At 41.9% G+C, this 20,687-nt stretch overlaps 1 protein-coding gene across 1 annotated transcript in view; it reads right to left on the minus strand.

The window, feature by feature from the left end:
• ERBB4 (erb-b2 receptor tyrosine kinase 4) overlaps window positions 1-20,687 on the minus strand; it is a 1,457,122-nt gene that overhangs the window by 423,593 nt on the left and 1,012,842 nt on the right. Inside the window, exons 10-11 of the mRNA XM_073553209.1 lie at window positions 1,446-1,519; window positions 1,215-1,305 (exon numbers count right to left, since the gene is read on the minus strand). Of these exons, the coding sequence (XP_073409310.1) occupies window positions 1,215-1,305; window positions 1,446-1,519 (165 nt within the window). The remainder of the gene's footprint in view (window positions 1-1,214; window positions 1,306-1,445; window positions 1,520-20,687) is intronic.

Raw genomic sequence — 20,687 nt, forward strand, 5'->3', positions numbered from 1 at the left:
TAGGGGATATATACTGTACCAGGATGAGGAACCTACATACCAGAATGGGGGATTTATATACCAGGATAAAGGACATATATACCAGGATGGTGGATATACATATTTACCAGGATGGGACATATATGTATACCAGAATGTGGTCCAGGATAAGTGACATATATACTAGGATACGGCCCAGAATAAGGGACAAATATATCAGGATAGGGGATATATATACAAGGAAGGGGAACATATGGTATATACCAGGACAGAGGACATATATATACCAGGATGGGGGACATATATACCAGGATGAGTGGACATATATATTAGGATGGGCTCAGGAAGGGGGACATATATAACAGGATGAGGACATATATACTAGGACGGGCCCAGGATGGAGGACATATATGCTAGGGAGAAGTCCAAGATTGGGGACATTATTACATAATGGGGAGAGGGTGCAACTCATATTTCCTTATAGGATTTAACACTCTACAAGAGCACATACATATGACCAACATGCGGAAAGGGGCCGAGGTCCAAGTTTTGCAGCACCAGGCCCATCGGGCTCAAGATAAGCACACAGGCAACTGACAAAAAAAAAAGACAATCCAGCCTAGGTATTAGATGTGTTTCTCATGACTTGATAGTCACTTGCTTAGCAGCATTTTACTAATAATCCTAAATCACAATGGGGATTGGATAATTTGGATAGAAACTGTGTGTAGACAGTCTAGAAATGTAACTTAGAGCATTTTCATTCACTGACAACATATATGTCCTGTATTACGCAAAAGTTTTAGGCAGCTGTGGGAAAAAAATGCTTGAAAAAAAATGCTTGAAAAAAAAGTAAGAATGTTTTCAATAATAGAAGCGTTAATAGTTTATTTTGTATTAATTAACAAAATACAATAAAATATCAATATTTGGCTTGACCTCATTTTTTTCACAAACTTTTGCCCCGTAATGTACCTTAAAACTAGCTAAAAGGTAACAAAAATATATGAAAAAGTTGTCTAACCTTTCATTTTTGCAAAGATTATAAGCTTAAGCTTTTTTAATCTAATGCTAGAAACCCCTTGAAGCTTTATGTACACTGGATAATCCTTTAATTAACAAATCCTTACTGGATTTACACCCAAGTACATGTGTATTGTCTCATGTAAGAGACGTGTCCTCATGGTCTGCAGCAAGTAAACTTGTATTAGCAATTCATGTGTCGTGTACCATACCTGTACAGATCTCTGCCTCCGATGCTAACCAGGTTCGAGAAGACACTAAGGTCCGTCATGTTCTTTGGCCAGGACTGGATATTCAGATACCCTAAGAAGATGATGGAAGATTATTACATAAGATGGTCATGAAATCTTCGCATATAACAGGAGCAGAGTACACAACAATTCTCAGCAGTACAATAAAGCAAATGTAGCCCTATAATACTTAACTAAAATCAGATATCTTACCTGTGATTTCTCGCACAGTACGGAAGATATTCAGCTTCTCCGGATTTAATGGCGCTATATTGTGATAGGCATCCCTGGAGAATTATTAAAAAAAAAAAAAAAAAACGTACAAGGTTATAAATCGTATTAGGTCGCATTCTGCATGCAGGAGTTGTGAAAAGGTGTAATTCATAGCAGCAAACACAAGAGGGCGCAAACAAGACCCAGTCCTAAAGACCGCGCACCAAACGTTTCACACCTGTTGTTCCAGGTTAAAACGACTGAAAAAAAAAATCATAGATGAGATCTCATTTTTATTTTTACTTTTTTTCTCCTGAAATGATTCTACTAGCTGAATACTTGAAAATATATCTTCAGATATGGCAGAGCTGACATTATCAATTCATACTGTGGGATTTTAACCAGGCTCTAAATATTTATTTATATATTTTTTCACCTATGATAAATGCGCCTCCCCATTCCTAAGATATGACCCCTCTTCCTCATATGTAAATATAGTCATTTTAGCCAACTGGGTGTCGTCATCAAGAAAACACACCCATAAAGACTTAAAGACCACGCCCCATTGGCTAAAAAAGACTAGAGGGGGCCATATCTAGGGAATGGGGAGGCGTAGGAATGAAATAAAAACAATGCCAGATTCTGGAGAACAGCGGAATTTATACTGGGGAAAAATATATACATACAGAAAGTGACAGGTCATCATTAAACAACAGAAACATTTTTGCATTGTCATATCAGAAGGCTTATCTGCAGTAAAAGCATAAAAAGCAAGTCGTATGTGAGCTATTAAACTGAATATTCATTTAGGGCCTCATTATATAGCACATTTAGAAGTCTACTGGACCATGTACTGACTAAATGTTTATATAGGAGTTTTTTTTATATAAAAACACACAGAAATATGCTGCATCTGTAGGAACAGGAGAAAGGGCAGTCCAAGATTAGACAAGGCTGCCTTCTTTCTGAAACAGCGCCACATATGTGCATAGTTTGTGTCTGGTACTGCAGCTCAGCATCATGGAGTGAGGTAAGGTGCTCAGGTGTGGCACTGATTTGGGGAAAAAAAATAGCCATGTCTTGCTAAACCTGGATTCTGCTTGGAGGATCAAAATATATAATGTAGGGGCACAGATCCTGATTCCAGCGCTGTGTCACTTATTGTGCTACTTACTGTAGTTTTGAAGATATCATTGCTTTATTAGCAGGAGATTATCACTAGCGGACTCGTAAACCCTGCTTCCATGTAGTCCTCCATATTCATGAGCTCAGTATAACCCCTCCCACACCACTGATTGTCAAATTTCTGACTATGCACAGTGTACACAGAAAGCTGCCGTTCAGTGGTGTGGGCGGGGTTATACATAGCTTTGCATTCAGAGAACTGCTAGATCAGATAAATCAGTGATTGAATTAAAAAAAAAAACAAGCAGCCCTATAAGTGACACATCGCTGGAATCTGGGTCTCAGCCCCTACATCATGCTATTTCTCAGATGGGATAGAAAAACCTGCTGACAGATTCTAATCTTTTTCTAATCTAGAACAGGCCCCTAGAAGTAATAAATGTAAGTTATAGATTTCATAGAGCAGCTGGAGGTCACTAGGGCAGTTCATCCCATCCTGTCCGGTTACGGGTTACATTGTCTATAATGACATTCGGTGCTGTTTTATGATTTTCAGTCCAGCACCTATTAGCATCTCCAATCCCCGCCGGTCCGGGTGAACTATTGCCCTGCGAGGATATTTGCTTAGTTCTAAAGCTTCTGATCAGATTTAGTAGTCTGGCGGCATTTCCCTTCTTATTACTTGAGAGTCACATAGTGACACGTCAGGACCTCACTGCCTTAGTATTCCTCAGTCATGGTGTCCTACAGAACCTCATCATTTGGTGCTCTACTCCTTCATCTAGGAAGGTAGAGGGAATATATATTTTCTCTCAAGGTTATTTACCAGCGCAGGCGATTGCTCACACACTCATTAACATGATTCATTTCAGGAAACAAACCTTTTTTTTTTTAATTTGTTAAATATCTTTCAGCAATTCCTGCAAAATGAAATTCCATCTCAAACAGGGACCCGGCTGGCAATGAGTTTACAAATCCCTAAAGTTTGACTTTTTATTTCAGTGCTAGAACTAAATTGTATAATCTTTTGGTGTAAACGCCAGCGGGGAAAAAACGCTTTTCTCCACCATTATTATGTCCGCACTTCAATCATCTGCAATAGTCCATTTTCACCTGGTTCATTATTTTGCACCATACAGTGTGTTAATAAAAGGGGAACAGTATTAGAGATATCCTAATATGAGAGTCTGAATATTTTTCTATCTACTGGCTAACACGGTACAAAGATATACATTTTTTTTTAAACATTCAAAAAATTCATGTGAAGCACCTGAAGGGTTAATAAACTTCTTGAATGTGGTTTTGAGTACCTTGAGGGGTGCAGTTTTTAGAATAGTGTCACTTTTGGGTATTTTCTATCATATAGACCCCTCAAAGTGGCTTCAAATGTAATGTGGTCCCTAAAAATAAAATGGTGTTGTAAAAATGAGAACTCGCTGGTCAACTTTTAACCCTTATAACTTCCTAACAAAAAAATTTTTTGGTTCCCAAATTGTGCTGATGTAAAGTAAACATGTGGGAAATGTTATTTATTAAGTTTTTTGAGTGTCATATATCTTTGATTAAGAGCATAAAAATTCAAAGTTGGAAAATTGCGAAATTTCCAAAATGTTCACCAAATTTCCATTTTTTTCACAAATAAACGCAAGTTATATGAATGAAATTTTGCCACTAACATGAAGTACAATATGTCACGAGAAAACAATGTCAGAATCACCGGGATCCATGGAAGCGTTCCAGAGTTATGACTTCATAAAGGGACAGTGGTCAGAATTGTAAAAATTGGCCCGGTCATGAACGTGCAAACCACCCTTGGGGTAAAGGGGTTAAGTTTAATGCTCCTTGAAACAACCAAACCTTATCCCTAATCTAAAAAACATAACCCACTGAACGTCTTCTATTGGCCTTTCGTTTTTGGCGAATCAGGGCAATGCCAATATTCTTTTGAACCTCCCACCAGACATTCCCAAGTCTCCGCACGGCAACCTCCACCCCAGGGCATTCAGAACTAATCCTAGAAAATTCACCAAAATGGGGATGAAAACCATAATTATAGAAGAACGGTGAGGTTCCGGTAGATTGATTTACTCGACTGTTAAAAGCAAACTCAGCGAGAGATAAAAACGAAGGTCAGTCCTCCTGTCACAAAGCACCTTAAAATTTGTCCCAATAATTGATTTGTCCTCTTAGTCTGACCATTGGTTTCAGGGTGATAAGCAGATGAAAATGACAAGTCAATAACTAGTTACCTGCAAAAAGCTCTCCAAAATTTAGAGACAAATTGTACTCCCCTATCAGACACAATGTTCAGTGGGTTCCCATGTAACCTTACAATATGAGAAATAAACAATCGTGAGAGTGTCTCTGCATTAGGTAATCTTGACAAAGTTACAAAATGAGCTTGTTTGCTGAATCGATCAACTGCCACCCAAATAGCAGTCTTCCCATTTGACAGTGGCAAATCTGTAATGAAAATGGAGCCAATTCCCCAGCTGGATAGCCATGAATGACATTGGCACATGCACAGACTTCACAAGCAGATACAAAATCTTTAATATCATTATGCATGGATGGCCACCAAAAAAGTATAGCAACAGCTTTCCTTGTGGCAGTAACCCTACAATGACCACTTAAAATGGAATCATGAAATTCCTGTAACACCCGCAATATTAGGTACACAGGCACAAATAATTTGGACCCTGGGGAAGTGGAATGAGCCAACGACTGGGCTTTACAAATCTGTTCTTCCAGCTCCAAGTTTACCATAGACACCACAATACCTTAAGGAATAATAGAGGATGGAGGTTCTGGAGGAGAAATTAAATCTAGACTATGAGATAAAGCATCAGCTTTCACATTCTTAGACCCTCGCCTGAACGTAATAGAAAAATTAAACTGAGAGAAAAACTAGGACCATCTGGCATGTCTAGGAGTTAACCTTTTAGCCGAGTCAATGTAAACTAAATTCTTGTGATCCCTGATCACTGTAACTGGATGAACCGCCCCCTCCAAAAAAAACAAAAAATGCCTTCATTCCTCAAAGGCCAATTTGAAAGCAAGTAACTCCAGATTCCCAACATCATAATTTCTCTCTTTCGGTGAAATTGTTTTTAGAAAGAAAAGCACATGGACTGCCCCCACTCCGATCGCCGAAGCATCCACCTCCATGATGAATGGTTCTTGGAGATCAGCTTGGATCAGAATGGGTGTGGACATAAAACACTCTTTTAATCTTTCAAAAGCCTTAATAGCACCCGGCGACCAAACCTTGAGATTCACCCCCTTACGTGTAAGGTCAGTAAGTGGTTTAGCAATCTGTGAAAAACCCTTGATAAATTTTCTATAATAGTTGGCAAATCCCAGAATACGCTGCAAAGCCTTAAAATCACCAGGTTGAACCCAATCAATTATGGACTGCACCTTCCCAGGGTCCATCTTAAACTCTTCTGCTGACAAGATAAACCCCAAGAAAAAGATTTCCTGCACAGAAAAAACACATTTCTCTAATTTAGTAAATCAGAGAGTTCTCCCTCAATCTATGTAACACAACACGGAGATATTCCTGGTGAGTGTCCAAGTCTGGTGAGAAAATTACAATGTCATCGAGGTAAATCACTACAAATATTCCAATGCAATCAGAGAAAATATAATTCATAAAGATTTGAAACACAGCAGGTGCATAAGACAATCCGAAAGGCATGACAAGGTTTTCAAATAGACCCTCAGATGATAAAAACGCCATTTTCCACTAATCACCCTTCCGGATGCATATCAAATTGTAAGCTCCTCTAAGATCATGTTTAGAAAACACCCTGACCCCCAGAAGCTGATTATATAGGTCAGGGATGAGTGGAAGTGGGTAAGTAATTTTAACCGTGATCTTATTTAGCTCTTGGAAATCAAGCCAAGGACGGAGACCCCCATCTTTCTTTTTTTTAACAAAAAAAAAATCAAGCAGCTATAGAGGAAGAGGAAGGATGGATATGACCGAAAACTTTCGTTAGCATATTCTTTCATGGTGGTCTGTTCAGGCCCCAACAAATTGTAAAGGCGAGCTTTTGGCAATTTGGCGCTAGGAATAAGATCAATAGCACAATGTTAAGGATGAAGGGGAGGTAGTATAGGCACCTCCTTTTCCAAAGAACACATCTCTGAAGTCCTTCAGGAACCCTGGAACACCCTCCAGAGTAGCGGAGCATAGCTGTACATCTTTTAGACATTTCTTGCAACTAGAGTTGAGTGAAACAGGTCGGTCAATTTAAAAAAATCGCTGACTTTCGCCAGTCGGGTTTCATGAAACGAAACCCGACCAAAGCGTGAGGTCGGCCATGATGTTGGCGACCCAAGCGCCAAAGTCGCGTTTCAAATGATGCTTCCAGCGCCTTTTTTCAGCCAATGATGGAGGACGCACACTGTGGGCAACGCGATGACATAGGCAGTGGCCAACACCATCTTAGAGAAGGGCATTGAAGTGATTGGCTGGCTTTGTGTGGCGTCACAGGGGGTATAAAAGGCTGTGAACGCCGACCGCCATCTTACTTCTGCCGACCTTACAATAGGGAGAGGTGCTGCTGCTGATTCTGAACAGGGAGAGTGTTAGGCAGGGAAGAAGAAAAAAAAAACTGCTTCTGCTGATAGCGCTTTTCACTGTACAGTTAGTGTGCAGTGAAAGGGGAGGATTTTTGTTGCGTGCAGCAGCGCTAGTGGTGATTAGGCTGCCTTTTAAGGCTACCTGCTAGCTGCATTGCTGTGTGCACACTGCTGTTCAAACTGCTTTTTTCAAAGCACTCCAAATGTTATTATTTTGTCCTGGTGAGTTACTGAGCGTTCATTTTTTCACACATTGTCTAGCGGTGTACGCTCCTCACACACTACCGTGTATTCCAGCTGGTATCACGGACAAATAGACGCTATCTGGGTGTGACTCTGGAAGAAAAAAACGAGGAGTTTGTCCGTTTTTCCAGACCTGCACCTTAGAGTTGTGTCCGTTTTTCAAACAGTTTCGTATATCTGCTGTTTGATTACAGTCAAAACTAGACAGAGACAGCATGTGTCAGTCCGTTTACAAATACACGGAGCTTGACAATTTTCCATACAGACACGTCTAGCGGTGTACGCTCCTCACACACTACCGTGTATTCCGGCTGGTATCACGGACAAATAGAAGCTACCTGTGTGTGACTCTGGAAAAAAAAACCGAGGAGTTTTTCCGATTTCCAGACCTACACCTTAGAATCATGTCCGTTTTTCAAACCGTTTCGTATATCTGATGTTTGATAACGGTAAAAACTAGACAGAGACAGCGTGTGTCAGTCTGTATACAAATACACGGAGTTTGACAATTTTACATACACACCGTACAGCGGTGTACGCTCCTCACACACTACCGTGTAACGCCTTCTAGCACAGACAAATAGAAGCTACCTGTGTGTGACTCTGGAAAAAAAACCGAGGAGTTTGTCCATTTTTTCACACCTACACCTTAGAGTTGTGTCCGTTTTTCAAACAGTTTCTTATATCTGCTGTTTGATCATGGTCAAAACTAGACAGAGACAGCGTGTGTCAGTCCGTATACAAATACACGGAGCTTGACAATTTTACATACACACACCGTACAGTGGTGTATGCTCCTCACACACTACCGTGTAACGCCTTTTAGCACGTACAAATAGAAGCTACCTGTGTGTGACTCTGGAAAAAAAAGAGTTTGTCCGTTTTTCCACACCTACACCTTAGAGTCGTGTCCGTTTTTCAAACAGTTCCGTATATCTGCTTGTTGGATTACGGTCCAATACATTCTGTGGGAGCGTCTGTGACTAACATAATATATAATAATAATAATCTTTATTTTTATATAGCGCTAACATATTCCGCAGCACTTTACAGTTTGCACACATTTTCATCACTGTCCCGGTGGGGCTCACAATCTATATTCCCTATCAGTATGTCTTTGGAGTGTGGGAGGAAACCGGAGTGCCCGGAGGAGACCCACGCAAACACGGGGAGAACATACAAACTCCTTGCAGATGTTGTCCTTGGTGGGATTCGAACCCAGGACTCCAGCGCTGCAAGGCTACAGTGCTAACCACTGAGCCACCGTGCTGTCCATCATGTTGATTTAATTTGTTTAATACACCTTACACAGCTGGACGCTCCTCATACAGTACCATCTCTCTGCTGGTATTTTGGTTACATTTTCCCAAACATGAGGAAGTATGGTGGAACAGGCAGCAGACGTGGGCAGGGGGGCACGGCTGACACTGATGGTGGTGGTGCATCGGCTGGTTCTGGCAAAAGCGCAATAGCATCTAAGGCAGGAGGTGTTGAGCCTGCGTCATCCTCTGGCCCAAGAAGACCTGTAAGGTTGCCTTTTCTTGGAGTAGGAAAACCCCTTTTAAAGCTGGAGCATCAGGAACAGGTTTTGGCGTACATTGCCGAAACAGCCACCAGCTCTATTGCCTCCTCTTCTGAACTGTCGAAATCTGCAAGCACGGAGTCGTCAGTACAGGGTTCTGGTCATAAAAAAACCCTTTCCTTGTGTCCTTCACCCCCACCAAAAGTTAAGGATGCGGCAGCCCACACTGCAGATTACTCTGTGGAGCTCTTTTCACATACCATGCCTGGGTTATCCAGTCAAATCCTGAATTCCCCAGTCCAAGATGAATCATACATGGACTGCACTGATGCACAGCCACTGCTAGATGATTCTGCTGGTACATTGACCCACAGCAATACATTGCCCTCGCAGTCTATTGAGCCAGAATCTGACCCTGATGAAACCCAGGTGCCCCTTCCCGCATACTATACCACCTTACATGGTGACACAGAGGAAGGTAAAGAGAAAGGTACAGATGACTTTAAAGAGGAGGTGATGGATGACCCTTTTCTGGACCCGGATTGGCATCCATTGGGGGAGAAGGGAGGCGCTGGCAATAGTTCAGATAAGGAGAAGGATCCACAGCAGTCATTGACATCGCAGCAGCGGTTATCTAGCAGGCCCATAGCTGTCCTAAAACGTGGAACAAAAACTAAAAGAGTTGCAGGACAGCTTGACCAGACGGTCAACTTAGCACAGCGTGCAAGGCCAGAAAATGTTTACCATAGTAAACAGTGCAGTGTGCAGTGTGGCACTTCTTTGTCCAAAATCCTACTGATGAGGCAAAGGTTATCTGTAAGAAGTGCGGAAGGACCTTTAGCCGAGGTAAACAACTCAGAAATTTGAATACCAGTTGCATGCTTAGACATTTAATCAACATGCGCTTACAAGCGTGGACTCACTACAAAACCTCAGGTAGCACATGTGCACCTGCTCCGACTGAAGGTAACCAACAACGCTCCATCGCTACCCCCACTGTAAGACCACCGCCACCATTAAGCATATCTCCTTTTCCTCTTCCTCAGACTTGCCCAATTATGCCCTTTACAGCAGCTGAATATCCAGCCAACACATCTACATATGCCAATTTTTAAACCTCCCTAACTGGGCTGCCCCCCCCTCCCCCAACGGCTGGAGTCAAGACCTGTCGCACCCCGGCAAGTGCCGTTGCTCTGAACAGGTGGATGGGCCCACTGATGGCCGCCGGCAATGGCACAGGGCCACTCATAGTACAATACAGTGTCTCAGACGGTGGGAGGGCCCACTCGCCCTCAGACACACCAGCGTACTATGAGGGGCCCTGTGCCAGTACCGAGGACAACGATTGTGCCCCCCCCTGCTTGGTCATGGCTACAGCACTTGCAGGTTGCAATACTTACCTCTCACTGCTCCACCGCTGAGTAGTCTGGGCAGTTAAATCCTTCACAGGGACGGCCACTCAAAATTTGGTGTATTGATCAATGGCCAGTTCTGCTGGCCTCTACCTTCAGATGATCAATGGCTACCATTTGAAATGGACGTCAACTTACAAGCGGATGCAGTGGTGGTTTATGATCACCTTTCCCAGTTGTGATAGTCACAGACGTGTGACATTCCTGCCACCATTTTTCAATGTCTCCTCTCATGCCAATCCAATAGAATCGCCTATGGCCTGTGGCTTCTGTCATTTGCACTCCAAAATGACCAGACACATCATGATAGGCAGTGAGGACCATGGGTACATCTCTCCCTGTGATCCTAATTTGATGGAGACGAGTAACGGTGATGTGATCCACGCTACTGCGATAAAGCAATCCTTTCTTCACAAATAACCTTTTTCACTTTCTCCACAGACACAGTAATTGAGGGTCTGCATCGCCTCTGCAACATATGCCGGGAGGTTTCCCCGCGATGAGTAATTCTAAAATTTCTGCTAACACTCGACTTTGCGTCTATACTTGTATCCATGTACTTTCCAGTAGCGGGAGATTCTTGACTGGCTTACTGAGATTGAAATGTATACGAAGATTTAAAAGTACCACAACACTGTATACTGATGTACGCTATGAATACCTTTCCCTTTTTCTACCTTTTTAATTCTGGTGTAATACATAGTGAGCCTGTGAGTGTCTGTGTCTGACTCCGGAAGTATAGACGGAAATTTAACCCTAGACTGGACACACCTGGTATGTGCTGATACAGTACCTTGTTTTAAAAATTTGTATTAAGGTATCATCTGTAGGATAACCAACTGTGGGGGGGACCATCTTCTTGCTGCAGACAAACACGAGACTGAGACAGAGTTTGTATTGAACAGGTCCGTTTTTAGTGCCCATCCTTCTGTCAACAACAGCAATTCACCACAGCCGTTTCACATTTCTCTGTACAGAGGCCCAGATACCTTCACTTCCTTTGTAACTATATTCGTGGCGTCCTCTGTGGCTCTTCCACTGTGGCTGGCCTAGGCCCAACCACCACAGCGCTGCACCAGTCTGAGCACACCGTCCGTATGATAGCCCCAGGCCGTCTTCGTCTACGGCTACAGTCCTCTTGCCCACCCCCCCATGACCGCCTTTCTTACTGTCTCTATTTCCTCAGCAGAACTTCCTCTTTACTGTGCTCCCTTCGCTGACTGACTCTTCCAGAACCTTCCCTCAGCCTTTTATACTTCCAGCTCTGGTAACTCTGCCCACCATCACCTAACAGTTTCCCTGACCAATGGCAGTTATTCAGTCCCACTCCTACACTCTCCACTGCCCTCCAATGGGCAAGCTAAAACACTGCACCCTTTATCTTTATCTTAGAGGTTTCACACCTACACTGCGCTACACCTCTGCTTCTCACTACAGGCTGGTTTGTCTGTCAGTCCACCTTCCCTACATCATCCATAGTGAGTGAGCGTGTGTGGGTTGCGCCTTCTATATATATGGTGAATCAGAGAAACAAATTTTTACACTATACTCGATACAGCTTGTATCTTGTTATACAGTACCTTTGTTCGACATTTAGCATTACAGTCAAATCCATACTGTGTAAGCGTCTGAGAGTGACTACGGGACTATTTATACAGAGATTTCAATTGTACCCTAAAAAATATATACTTGCTATCTTGTTATCCAGGACCTTTTTTACAACATTTTTTATTATGGTCAAAACCAAACTGAGTGAGCGTCTGAGGGTGACTACGGAAATATATACTGATATTTTCAATTTGGCCAACACTGTATACAGCAGAACGCTTCTGATTCAGTAACCTTTTTAGCTATTTAGATTCTGGTATAATCCATAATGAGCCTGTAAACATATGTCTGTTACTCCGGCAATATATTTGGAACTTTAAGATTACCCCAACACTGTATACAGCTGTATGCTTGTGTTACATAACCGATTTACAGCTTTTCATATTCTTGTGTAATCCATACTGGGCCTGAGAGCGTTTGTGTCTGCCTCCTGAAATGTATACGGAGAATCAGAATGTTTACACTATACTATATATACCTTTTATCTAGTGACTCTGTACCCTTTTTCAACTTGTTATTTTATTGGGTAATCCATACTGAGCCTGTGAGCGTCTGTGTATGCCTCATGAAATATATACAGAGATTTACTGTTATCCATAGACTGTATAGAGCTGTACGCTTATGATACAGTACCATATATCTGCTGGTATTTTGGGTCCATTTTCAAAAACATGAGGAAGTATGGTGGAAGAGGATGCGGATGTGGGCGTGGAGGGCCACCTGGTACTGATGGTGGTGGTGGAGCATCTGCTGGTAGTGCCAAAAACACAATAGCAGCTAAGGCAGGAGGTGTTGAGCCAGGGTCATGATATAGCTTTGGAAGGCCTGTAAGGCTCCCTATTCTGGGAGTAGGTACTGCTTTTAAATCCAGAGTATCAGGAACTGTTTGTGGCTTACATTGCTGAAACAGCCTCCAGTTCTATCGCCTCCTATTCTGAAGTTGTACAAAATGCAAGCACTGAGTCGTGACTGCAGGCTTCTGGTCTGGAGCAACCCCTTTCCTTGTGTCCTTCGCCCATACCAAAAGTGAAGGATGTGGAAGCACACACCTCAGATTACTCCATGGAGCTCTTTTCACATACCATGCCTGGGTTAATTAAAAATAGGGCCCATCATGTACTGGAGCAATGTAAATGGGGCAGATCACACACTGGAGCAGCATCTAAGGGGCACATTATACACTGGAGCATAACAAATGTGGCCCATTATATATGGAGCATTATTAGAGCCCATCATACACTGGAGCATTATCCATGAGGCCAATCATGTACTGGAGCAATGTAAATGGGGCAGATCAGACACTGGAGCAGCATCTAAGGGGCACATTATACACTGGAGCATTACAAATGGGGCCCATTATATATGGAGCTTAATTGGAGCCCATCAGACACTGGAGCATCATCCATGAATCCATGAGGCCCATCATGTACTGGAGCAATGTAAATGGGGCAGATCAGACACTGGAGCAGCATCTAAGGGGCACATTATACACTGGAGCATTACAAATGGGGCCCATTATATATGGAGCATTATGTGGAGCTCATCAGATACTGTATGGAACATTATATGTGACTAATTATTTGGTATGGAGAAATATATGGGGCTCATTATTCTGTATGGCGCACAATGTGGTGGCCATAACACTGTATGGAGTAATATACTGTCCTGTTTTTGAGCTATTGTACAATTTAAAATAGATCAGTCATGTCATGTAAGCAGTGAAGTATGTGTCATTGTACTATACCTATATTTCTGTGGCGTATCGGAGCATCATGAGTTGTGGTATGTGTTAAAGGAGCCCACTGACACTCTTTGGCCCAGGGCACACGAAAACCTGGAGCCAGCCCAACCCCCCCACAACTTTAGCCAAATAACCCCCAGTTTTCAATGCGTAACTATTATTAGGAAGTAAATTAAGGTTGACAAGCTTCAGTTATAAGAACTGATGTTTTTGGCATTGAAATGGGCACTGTAGGTGTGTTTACTGTCCTCCACTCCCTGCCAACTTTGCTTCCCCATTGACTTGCATTGGGTTTCGTGTTTCAGTTGGCCTTCGACTTTTCCCTATAGTCGGCCGATTTCGTTCGACCCGACTTTTGCGAAAGTAGGGGTTTCATGAAATCTGACTCGACCCAAAAAAAGGCAAAGTCGCTCATCTCTACTTGTAACAATAGGGGCTCCATTTCACAATCTCCTTCTTATACCAATCAATAACTGGATTGTGAACCTGCAACCATGGAAACTCCAGTACCAATCCAGCAGGTAAATTATCCAGCACAAAACAGGAGATGGTTTCAGAGTGGAGTGCTCCCACTTGGAGAGTGAAATCCACTGTTGCTTTCTTGACCAAATTATGAGCTAACGGTTTCTTGTCAAGAGCCATGATTTGAATGGGTCTTTCTAAACTAACTGTCCCTAACCCTAACTTCAGAGCCAGTCCCGAATCAATAAAGTTAGCAGCAGACCCACAGTCATTAAACGCCAATGTTGATGACACCTGGTTCTTAAAGGAAATCATCATATTTATCAGTACTTTATCAGAGGAAGGAAAAGGTACCTGGGAATCTGGGTGACCTCCTCGGACGTCACCCAGACTCAGACGTTCTCTCAATGGTTTGATTTCTTGAGGACGAATTGTGCAATTCTTAAGAAAATGTCCAGAGACCACAGTATAGACAGAGTTCGAGATCTTGTCTGTGTATTCTCTCTGCAACACGAAGACTGGCAACTCTAACTTCTTCTAAATGGACCTGGTCCGGGAAGTATAATATGCGGCTTGCTGTTCACTATATCTCTCAAGTATTTTGCGGTCCATTCGTATGGCCTGCGCCATGGCCTCTGCCAGAGAGCAAGGAGCGTCATGGAGGACCAGAGCATCCTTGAGTGTCTCGGAAAGGCCTCTTTGGAACTGACACCTGAGAGCAGCATCATTACATAGAACTTCGGTGGACCACTGCCGAAACTCAGCACAGTAGTCCTCAGCTGTGCCAGGTTCATGATCTTAGCCACAGTGACCTGAATTCTGTCAGCCTCATCATATATCATACCTAAACTGTCAAAAAAGGCATCAACAGAAAACCATTCTGGGGATTATGGGGACAGAGAATATGCCAAGGTCTGACGACCCTCTCGCAGTAGGGTCATGATTATTCCCACCAGCTGGAACTCCTCTCCAGACGACCAGAAGCGCAGGGTAAAAAATAAATTACAGCTCTGCCTGAATACCCTAAACTGGTCTTTCTCTCCCGAAAATTTATCAGGAAGGGAAATAACAGGTTAAGGAGAGACCAGCTGAACATCAGAGGGTACTGATGTCACAGTCACTGCAGGCAGTGGGAGGGCTATGGTGGTGTCTTCATCAATTTATTTTTCTGACTCTGCAACTGATATTGTTATGACTCCAGACTCTGGCAATCTTTTGACAGTTCTTGAGTGAGCTGCATCAAATTCACCACCTGGTCACAAAGCATGTGAACAGGATCCATACTGGCAAAAAAGAAAAACGTATCAGCCAGACATAAGGTGATGCTAGTCACTTCTCACTGCCAAGCCGTGAGTCAGAGTGGTAAAGGAGTTCAAGGTCAGAAGTCAGGAGGATACGTCATAATCAGAAGGAAGAGACAAAGCATAGTTGTCACAGTCCAATTCTTGGATTTGTGTCAGATTCGTGATTCCCTCATATAAACCTTTTTTTTTCCTTTTCAGGCCTTTGGGGACTTAATATGGGTTTTTGCCCACGGTGGCCATAGGTGTTATTGCATGTCTGTTGGTTTCCCTGCTGATGTGACCACTCCCTTGGCTATATAAGGTCACATGGTGTATCAGCAGGTGTTGGTTATAGCAGTTCCTTTTTGGATTCCAACCACGGTGAAGTGAGCAGCTGGCTCTGAGGTGTTGAGCCACTGCTGAAACCTGGTGAAGTAGAAGCTGGCTCTGAGGTGTCGAGCCACTGCTGAAACTGGTGCTGAACTCTGCCTGCCCGGTGTCTGCAGCAGACATAGATGGTGAAGGTAGCCGCTGGCTCTGAGGTGTCGAGCCACTGCTGAAAGTTAATCCGGTGATGAACTCTGCTACCTGGTGACTGCAGCAGAGAAAGATGGTGAAAGTAGTAGCTGGCTCTGAGGTGTTGAGCCACTGCTGAAAGCTGATCTGGTGCTGCACTCTGCTGCCTGGTGACTGCAGCAGAGAAAGATACATGTTTTCCCCTTTTTCCTTCATATTAGTGCAGCGGTGGGACTAGTGTCAGCACTATCCAGTTCCTTAGCAAGGGATAGGTGCAGGGATAGTGAGGGATTCAGGTATCCTGCTCAGCGTCAGGTGAAGTGCCTGTATAGGGAATGTTAGGAGTGTTCAGGGACACTGCCTCAGGGGAGTGCAGGAGGTCTCCATGTCCCTGTTCCCTATTGCAGGGGCCACCGTTGTAACTGTTTCCCAGGTGTTCCCCTTATGCCTTGTTGTTTCAGTTACCGACCTGCGGGTCATGTCACACAGGACAGGTACATGTGACAATAGTCAGGTAACGTTTCGAGGTCAGAGTACTGGGAGGATAATGGATCATAGCTGAAGGGGTTAAACAGGTAAGGTCAGAACGAAGTCCAAGGTCAGGCAACAGATCAAGCATTCAGAACTCAAGGCGCAAAAAAGCACAAACCTCACAAGCTGAATGTATGACTGGCAGTGGTCTGGGAGAAACAGCACAGTTAAGAAGCATGGCAACTAACTGGAATAGTGAACACATGGTCACATTCCAAACAGCTTAACAACATGTTTCTGCTGCAAACTGTTTGATGAATCAGCTCCTACATTTTTCTTTACTTGCAGAAGTATTTTTTTGCTAGCAGCAGATTGCAATAATTATATCAATACAGGGTGGGCCATTTATATGGATACACCTAAATAAAATGGGAAAGGTTGGTGATATCAACTTCTTGTTTGTGGAACATTAGTATATGGGAGGAGGAAAGCTTGTCAAGATGGGTGGTGACCATGGCGGACATTTTAAAGTTGGCCATTTTGGATCCAACTTTATTTTTTTCAGCGGGAAGAGGGTCATGTGACACATCAAACTTATTGTGAATTTCACAAGAAAAACATTGGTGTGCTTGGTTTTAACGTAACTTTATTCTTTCATGAGTTATTTACAAGTTTCTCTTTGTTTACAGCCATTGACATGTCGCAGAGGTTATCACGTGAGGAGCGGATAGAAATTGTGTTGATGTCTGGTGAACACCGTACCCGGGTCATTGCAGCAGATTTCAATGCAAGACACCCTACACAAGAAAACTGTCACCATTCCCATTGTATTTAGGTGTATCCATATATATGGCCCACCCAAAAAAGTTTGCCTCATCACTGAACATAATGTTCTGTGTAAACTGAGGGTCCTGTTCCAATTTTTGTTTTGCCTATTCTGCAAATTCAGCGTGCCGATCTGGGTCACCAAACATTCCCATTTTATTTAGGTGTATCCATATAAATGGCCCACCCTGTAGTTTAGAAGAACTAAACCAAAATGTTGACCACTGGAATAACTGTTAGGCCGGGGTCACAGTACCGTAGAATACGGACGAGTGCTATGTGAGAAAACATCGCACAGCACTCGGACCAGTGTTAATCTATGGGACAGCATATATCACCGTATTTCTTCTCAGGCATATTTGACGTATGTGTAAAAATCATCCGAGACTCGCCAATGCAAACCTATGGGTGCGAGAAAAACTGTGATGCCACACGGACCATCCATGTAGCTTGCGACAAATACGCACACAATTTCCTCATTTAAGCCCATTAAGCCATTTATTTCAATGGGGAAAATCAGTGAGAAATGTAAATCCATATGCATGTTATAAGGATGTCATATGGATGTCATACGGATACATAGGTGCGAGAAAATCGCATTATCGCATTGCAAATGCATTACACACGGATGACCATACGAAGAAGACTTGTGCGACTCTCGGCAGGGAGACTCGGACTGATTTTCCATAAGTTTAGTGTGACACCAGCCTAAGAGGTGCAAAGGTTGCTATTGTACACATACGTGGTAGCCGATGAAGGCCAAAAATGTCTTCACCTCAAATGAAGAGATTGTTATTAAGATGCTGCTTAATATTTGGGAATGCTTTGTTATGGATTTTGAATTGTGGCTCAAAGGCTTCCATGTACAGTTCTGGTTTTAACAGGGTGTCCTAACATTTTTATAGTAGCAGAGAACACAAAGGGGTGGATGTAGTGAGCTTAAGAACTGAAGAGTCTTGGTTTTTAGCCAGCACCCATCTTTAGCTTCATAGCTAGCATCAATCATTGTGGTTTAACCCCTTAGATTGCTAAGCAGTTACATCGGGAGTGAGCTTCGTCTGTCGCTCTATCAGTCCACACCACAGTGCAGTTGGAAGCTGCCCATGAATTACCATGCTTAACAAAGGCTACCATGTTTGTCAACTTTTTCTTCTATGGTGTCCTCCATATGAGATCACAAAATTTACAATATACTTATAAACAGTATATGGTTTCTTGGTGGGACTAAAAAAATGTCAAAAATAGTTTTTAAAAAGTTTTTATAATAAAAATAAAAAAACATTCTAGTCAACACCATTTTCCCACATGTTAAATAAAAAAAAGTACAAAAAAGGAAAAAAGTAAATAAACATCAAGTATTATCACATTAGTGAAACTCGGAGCTATGCAATTATATTATTTACCCTGCATGGCGAACTGCTTTTTTGACACCTTTTCTTTAATAAAAAAATGGAAAAAAGTCGTGTTTCTCAAAATGGTACTAATAAAATCTATAGCTTGCCCCTCAAAAAAAGCAAGCCGTCACACAGATCCACTGAAAAAATAAAAAATAAAAAATGTATGGGTCATCAACCTAAACCAAATTTATATTTTTGCTAAAGTTTGTTTTTTATATTGATAGTTCCAGCACTTTACAGACTTTCAGAATAAAATGAATAAATAAAACAAGCAAAAAAAGATGAATTGCGTTTTTCTTCCCTTCACAGAAGGAAATTTTTTTTAATGTTTTCAGTTTTTGAAATGGTAACATTATATTGTAACATTAGAAAAAAATTGTGTTGTCCTGGAAAACAAACGAACCCAAATTTGGCCATGTCAAAAGGAAACTAAGGGGCTGAAAGACAGAGCATTCCAGAAGCATAATGGCCAAGAAAAATAAAGTTGATTGGCTCATCCAAAAAAATTGAAAAAATCTACAAATTTTATTCCATATCAGTCAAACAATTAAAATTCACATGTTGGTCATAGGGCGAAATGCATAAGTGTTTTTCCTTAGTCTTAGAGAATGATTCACAGCACCAGAAGTGCATTAGAGTGTCTTTTCTATCACCAACATGTGGATTTGAATTGTTTAACTGATATGGAATAAAATTTTAAGATTTTTTCTATTTTTTCGGATGTGCCGATCAACTTATTTTTCTTGGACATATTTTCTGGCGTTCAGCAGTATTTGAAACAGCACCCATCACACATAAAGGACAGGTTTCGTCATTCGCTGCACGTTGAGCGATTTATTCAATATATTTTCTTAATGTATAAGCGTAATGGTGATGATAGTTTGTTAGGAGCACTTGCTTTTCTTTGGTATTCACAAATACATTGGTGATTTCATTTTCAAACTACCTAGAAAAATAAAGTGGAAAAAAATTTCTGATGCCCCCCAAAAAACAGAATGCCATTTATTTCTATAGGTTTTTATACTTGCATATGGATAGCCGTGCTTTGAGTATTATTTCATATTGTAAAAAATTCTATTTAAAGTTGACATAATGTCACTTTTCTACCACTTCTTAGATATTCACCTTTATACAAATTAATAAAGGAAGGAAGCATGCACGTCTGTGGACATAAAGAGGCATCACTCAGTTCCCGTTCTGCTTTGGTGCTCTCGGGACTCCTGAGAAAATGGACTTTTAATGACATTGCAGCTTTCAAGGTCATAATGTACATTGGAATGAATATTCTTCCTCTCTCTCGCTGCTACACCAAATCCGCCACCTGCCAGGGCTTCAATTTGTTTTAATTGTGGATTTTGTCACTTCTCCGGTAATTTAAAGGCTCATGGCTCCTGTGACTTGGGTCCCAATATTCCCAGTGGGATCTGTCTGTTCCCTCATACTAAATCCACTTGTCACACCTCGTTACTTAATTGTAGATCAAAAGCACCTCCCAGCCGAGACGTGCTAATGACATCCGTCCTTGTGATACCCTCCTGGGTAGACTGTATGATGAGGTATGATGGGACTGAGCAGGAGTGCGCTGAATGAGGGGTCTTCCCCATGCGTACAATGGGGCTTCCTTTCTTTCATCATGGCTATAATTATAAGATGTTAGAGGCAGGATGAGTAAAAATAAATGTCATCAAAGTAGTAAAATATATTGTATACTTTCGTTCATTTTTTTCTATGCCTAATTTCTCAGTAATTGGAAAACAGGAAAATATTTCTATAATGCTCTCAATCCCTATAAATCTCATAACTCGTATAATTCTTATTATAACTGATAGATACAGTTGTGGCCAAAAGTATTGACACCCCTGCAATTCTGTCAGATAATACTCAGTTTCTTCCTGAAAATGATTGCAAACACAAATTCTTTGGTATTATTATCTTCATTTAAATTGTCTTAAATGAAAAAAACACAAAAAGAATTGTCCTAAAGCCAAATTGGATATAATTCCACACCAAACATAAAAAAAGGGTGGACAAAAGTATTGGCACTGTT

Source organism: Dendrobates tinctorius, unplaced genomic scaffold (genome assembly GCF_039654945.1).
Source record: "Dendrobates tinctorius isolate UK_male_01 unplaced genomic scaffold, ASM3965494v1 ptg000199l, whole genome shotgun sequence".
In the NCBI taxonomy this organism is placed as follows: Eukaryota; Metazoa; Chordata; class Amphibia; order Anura; family Dendrobatidae; genus Dendrobates; species Dendrobates tinctorius.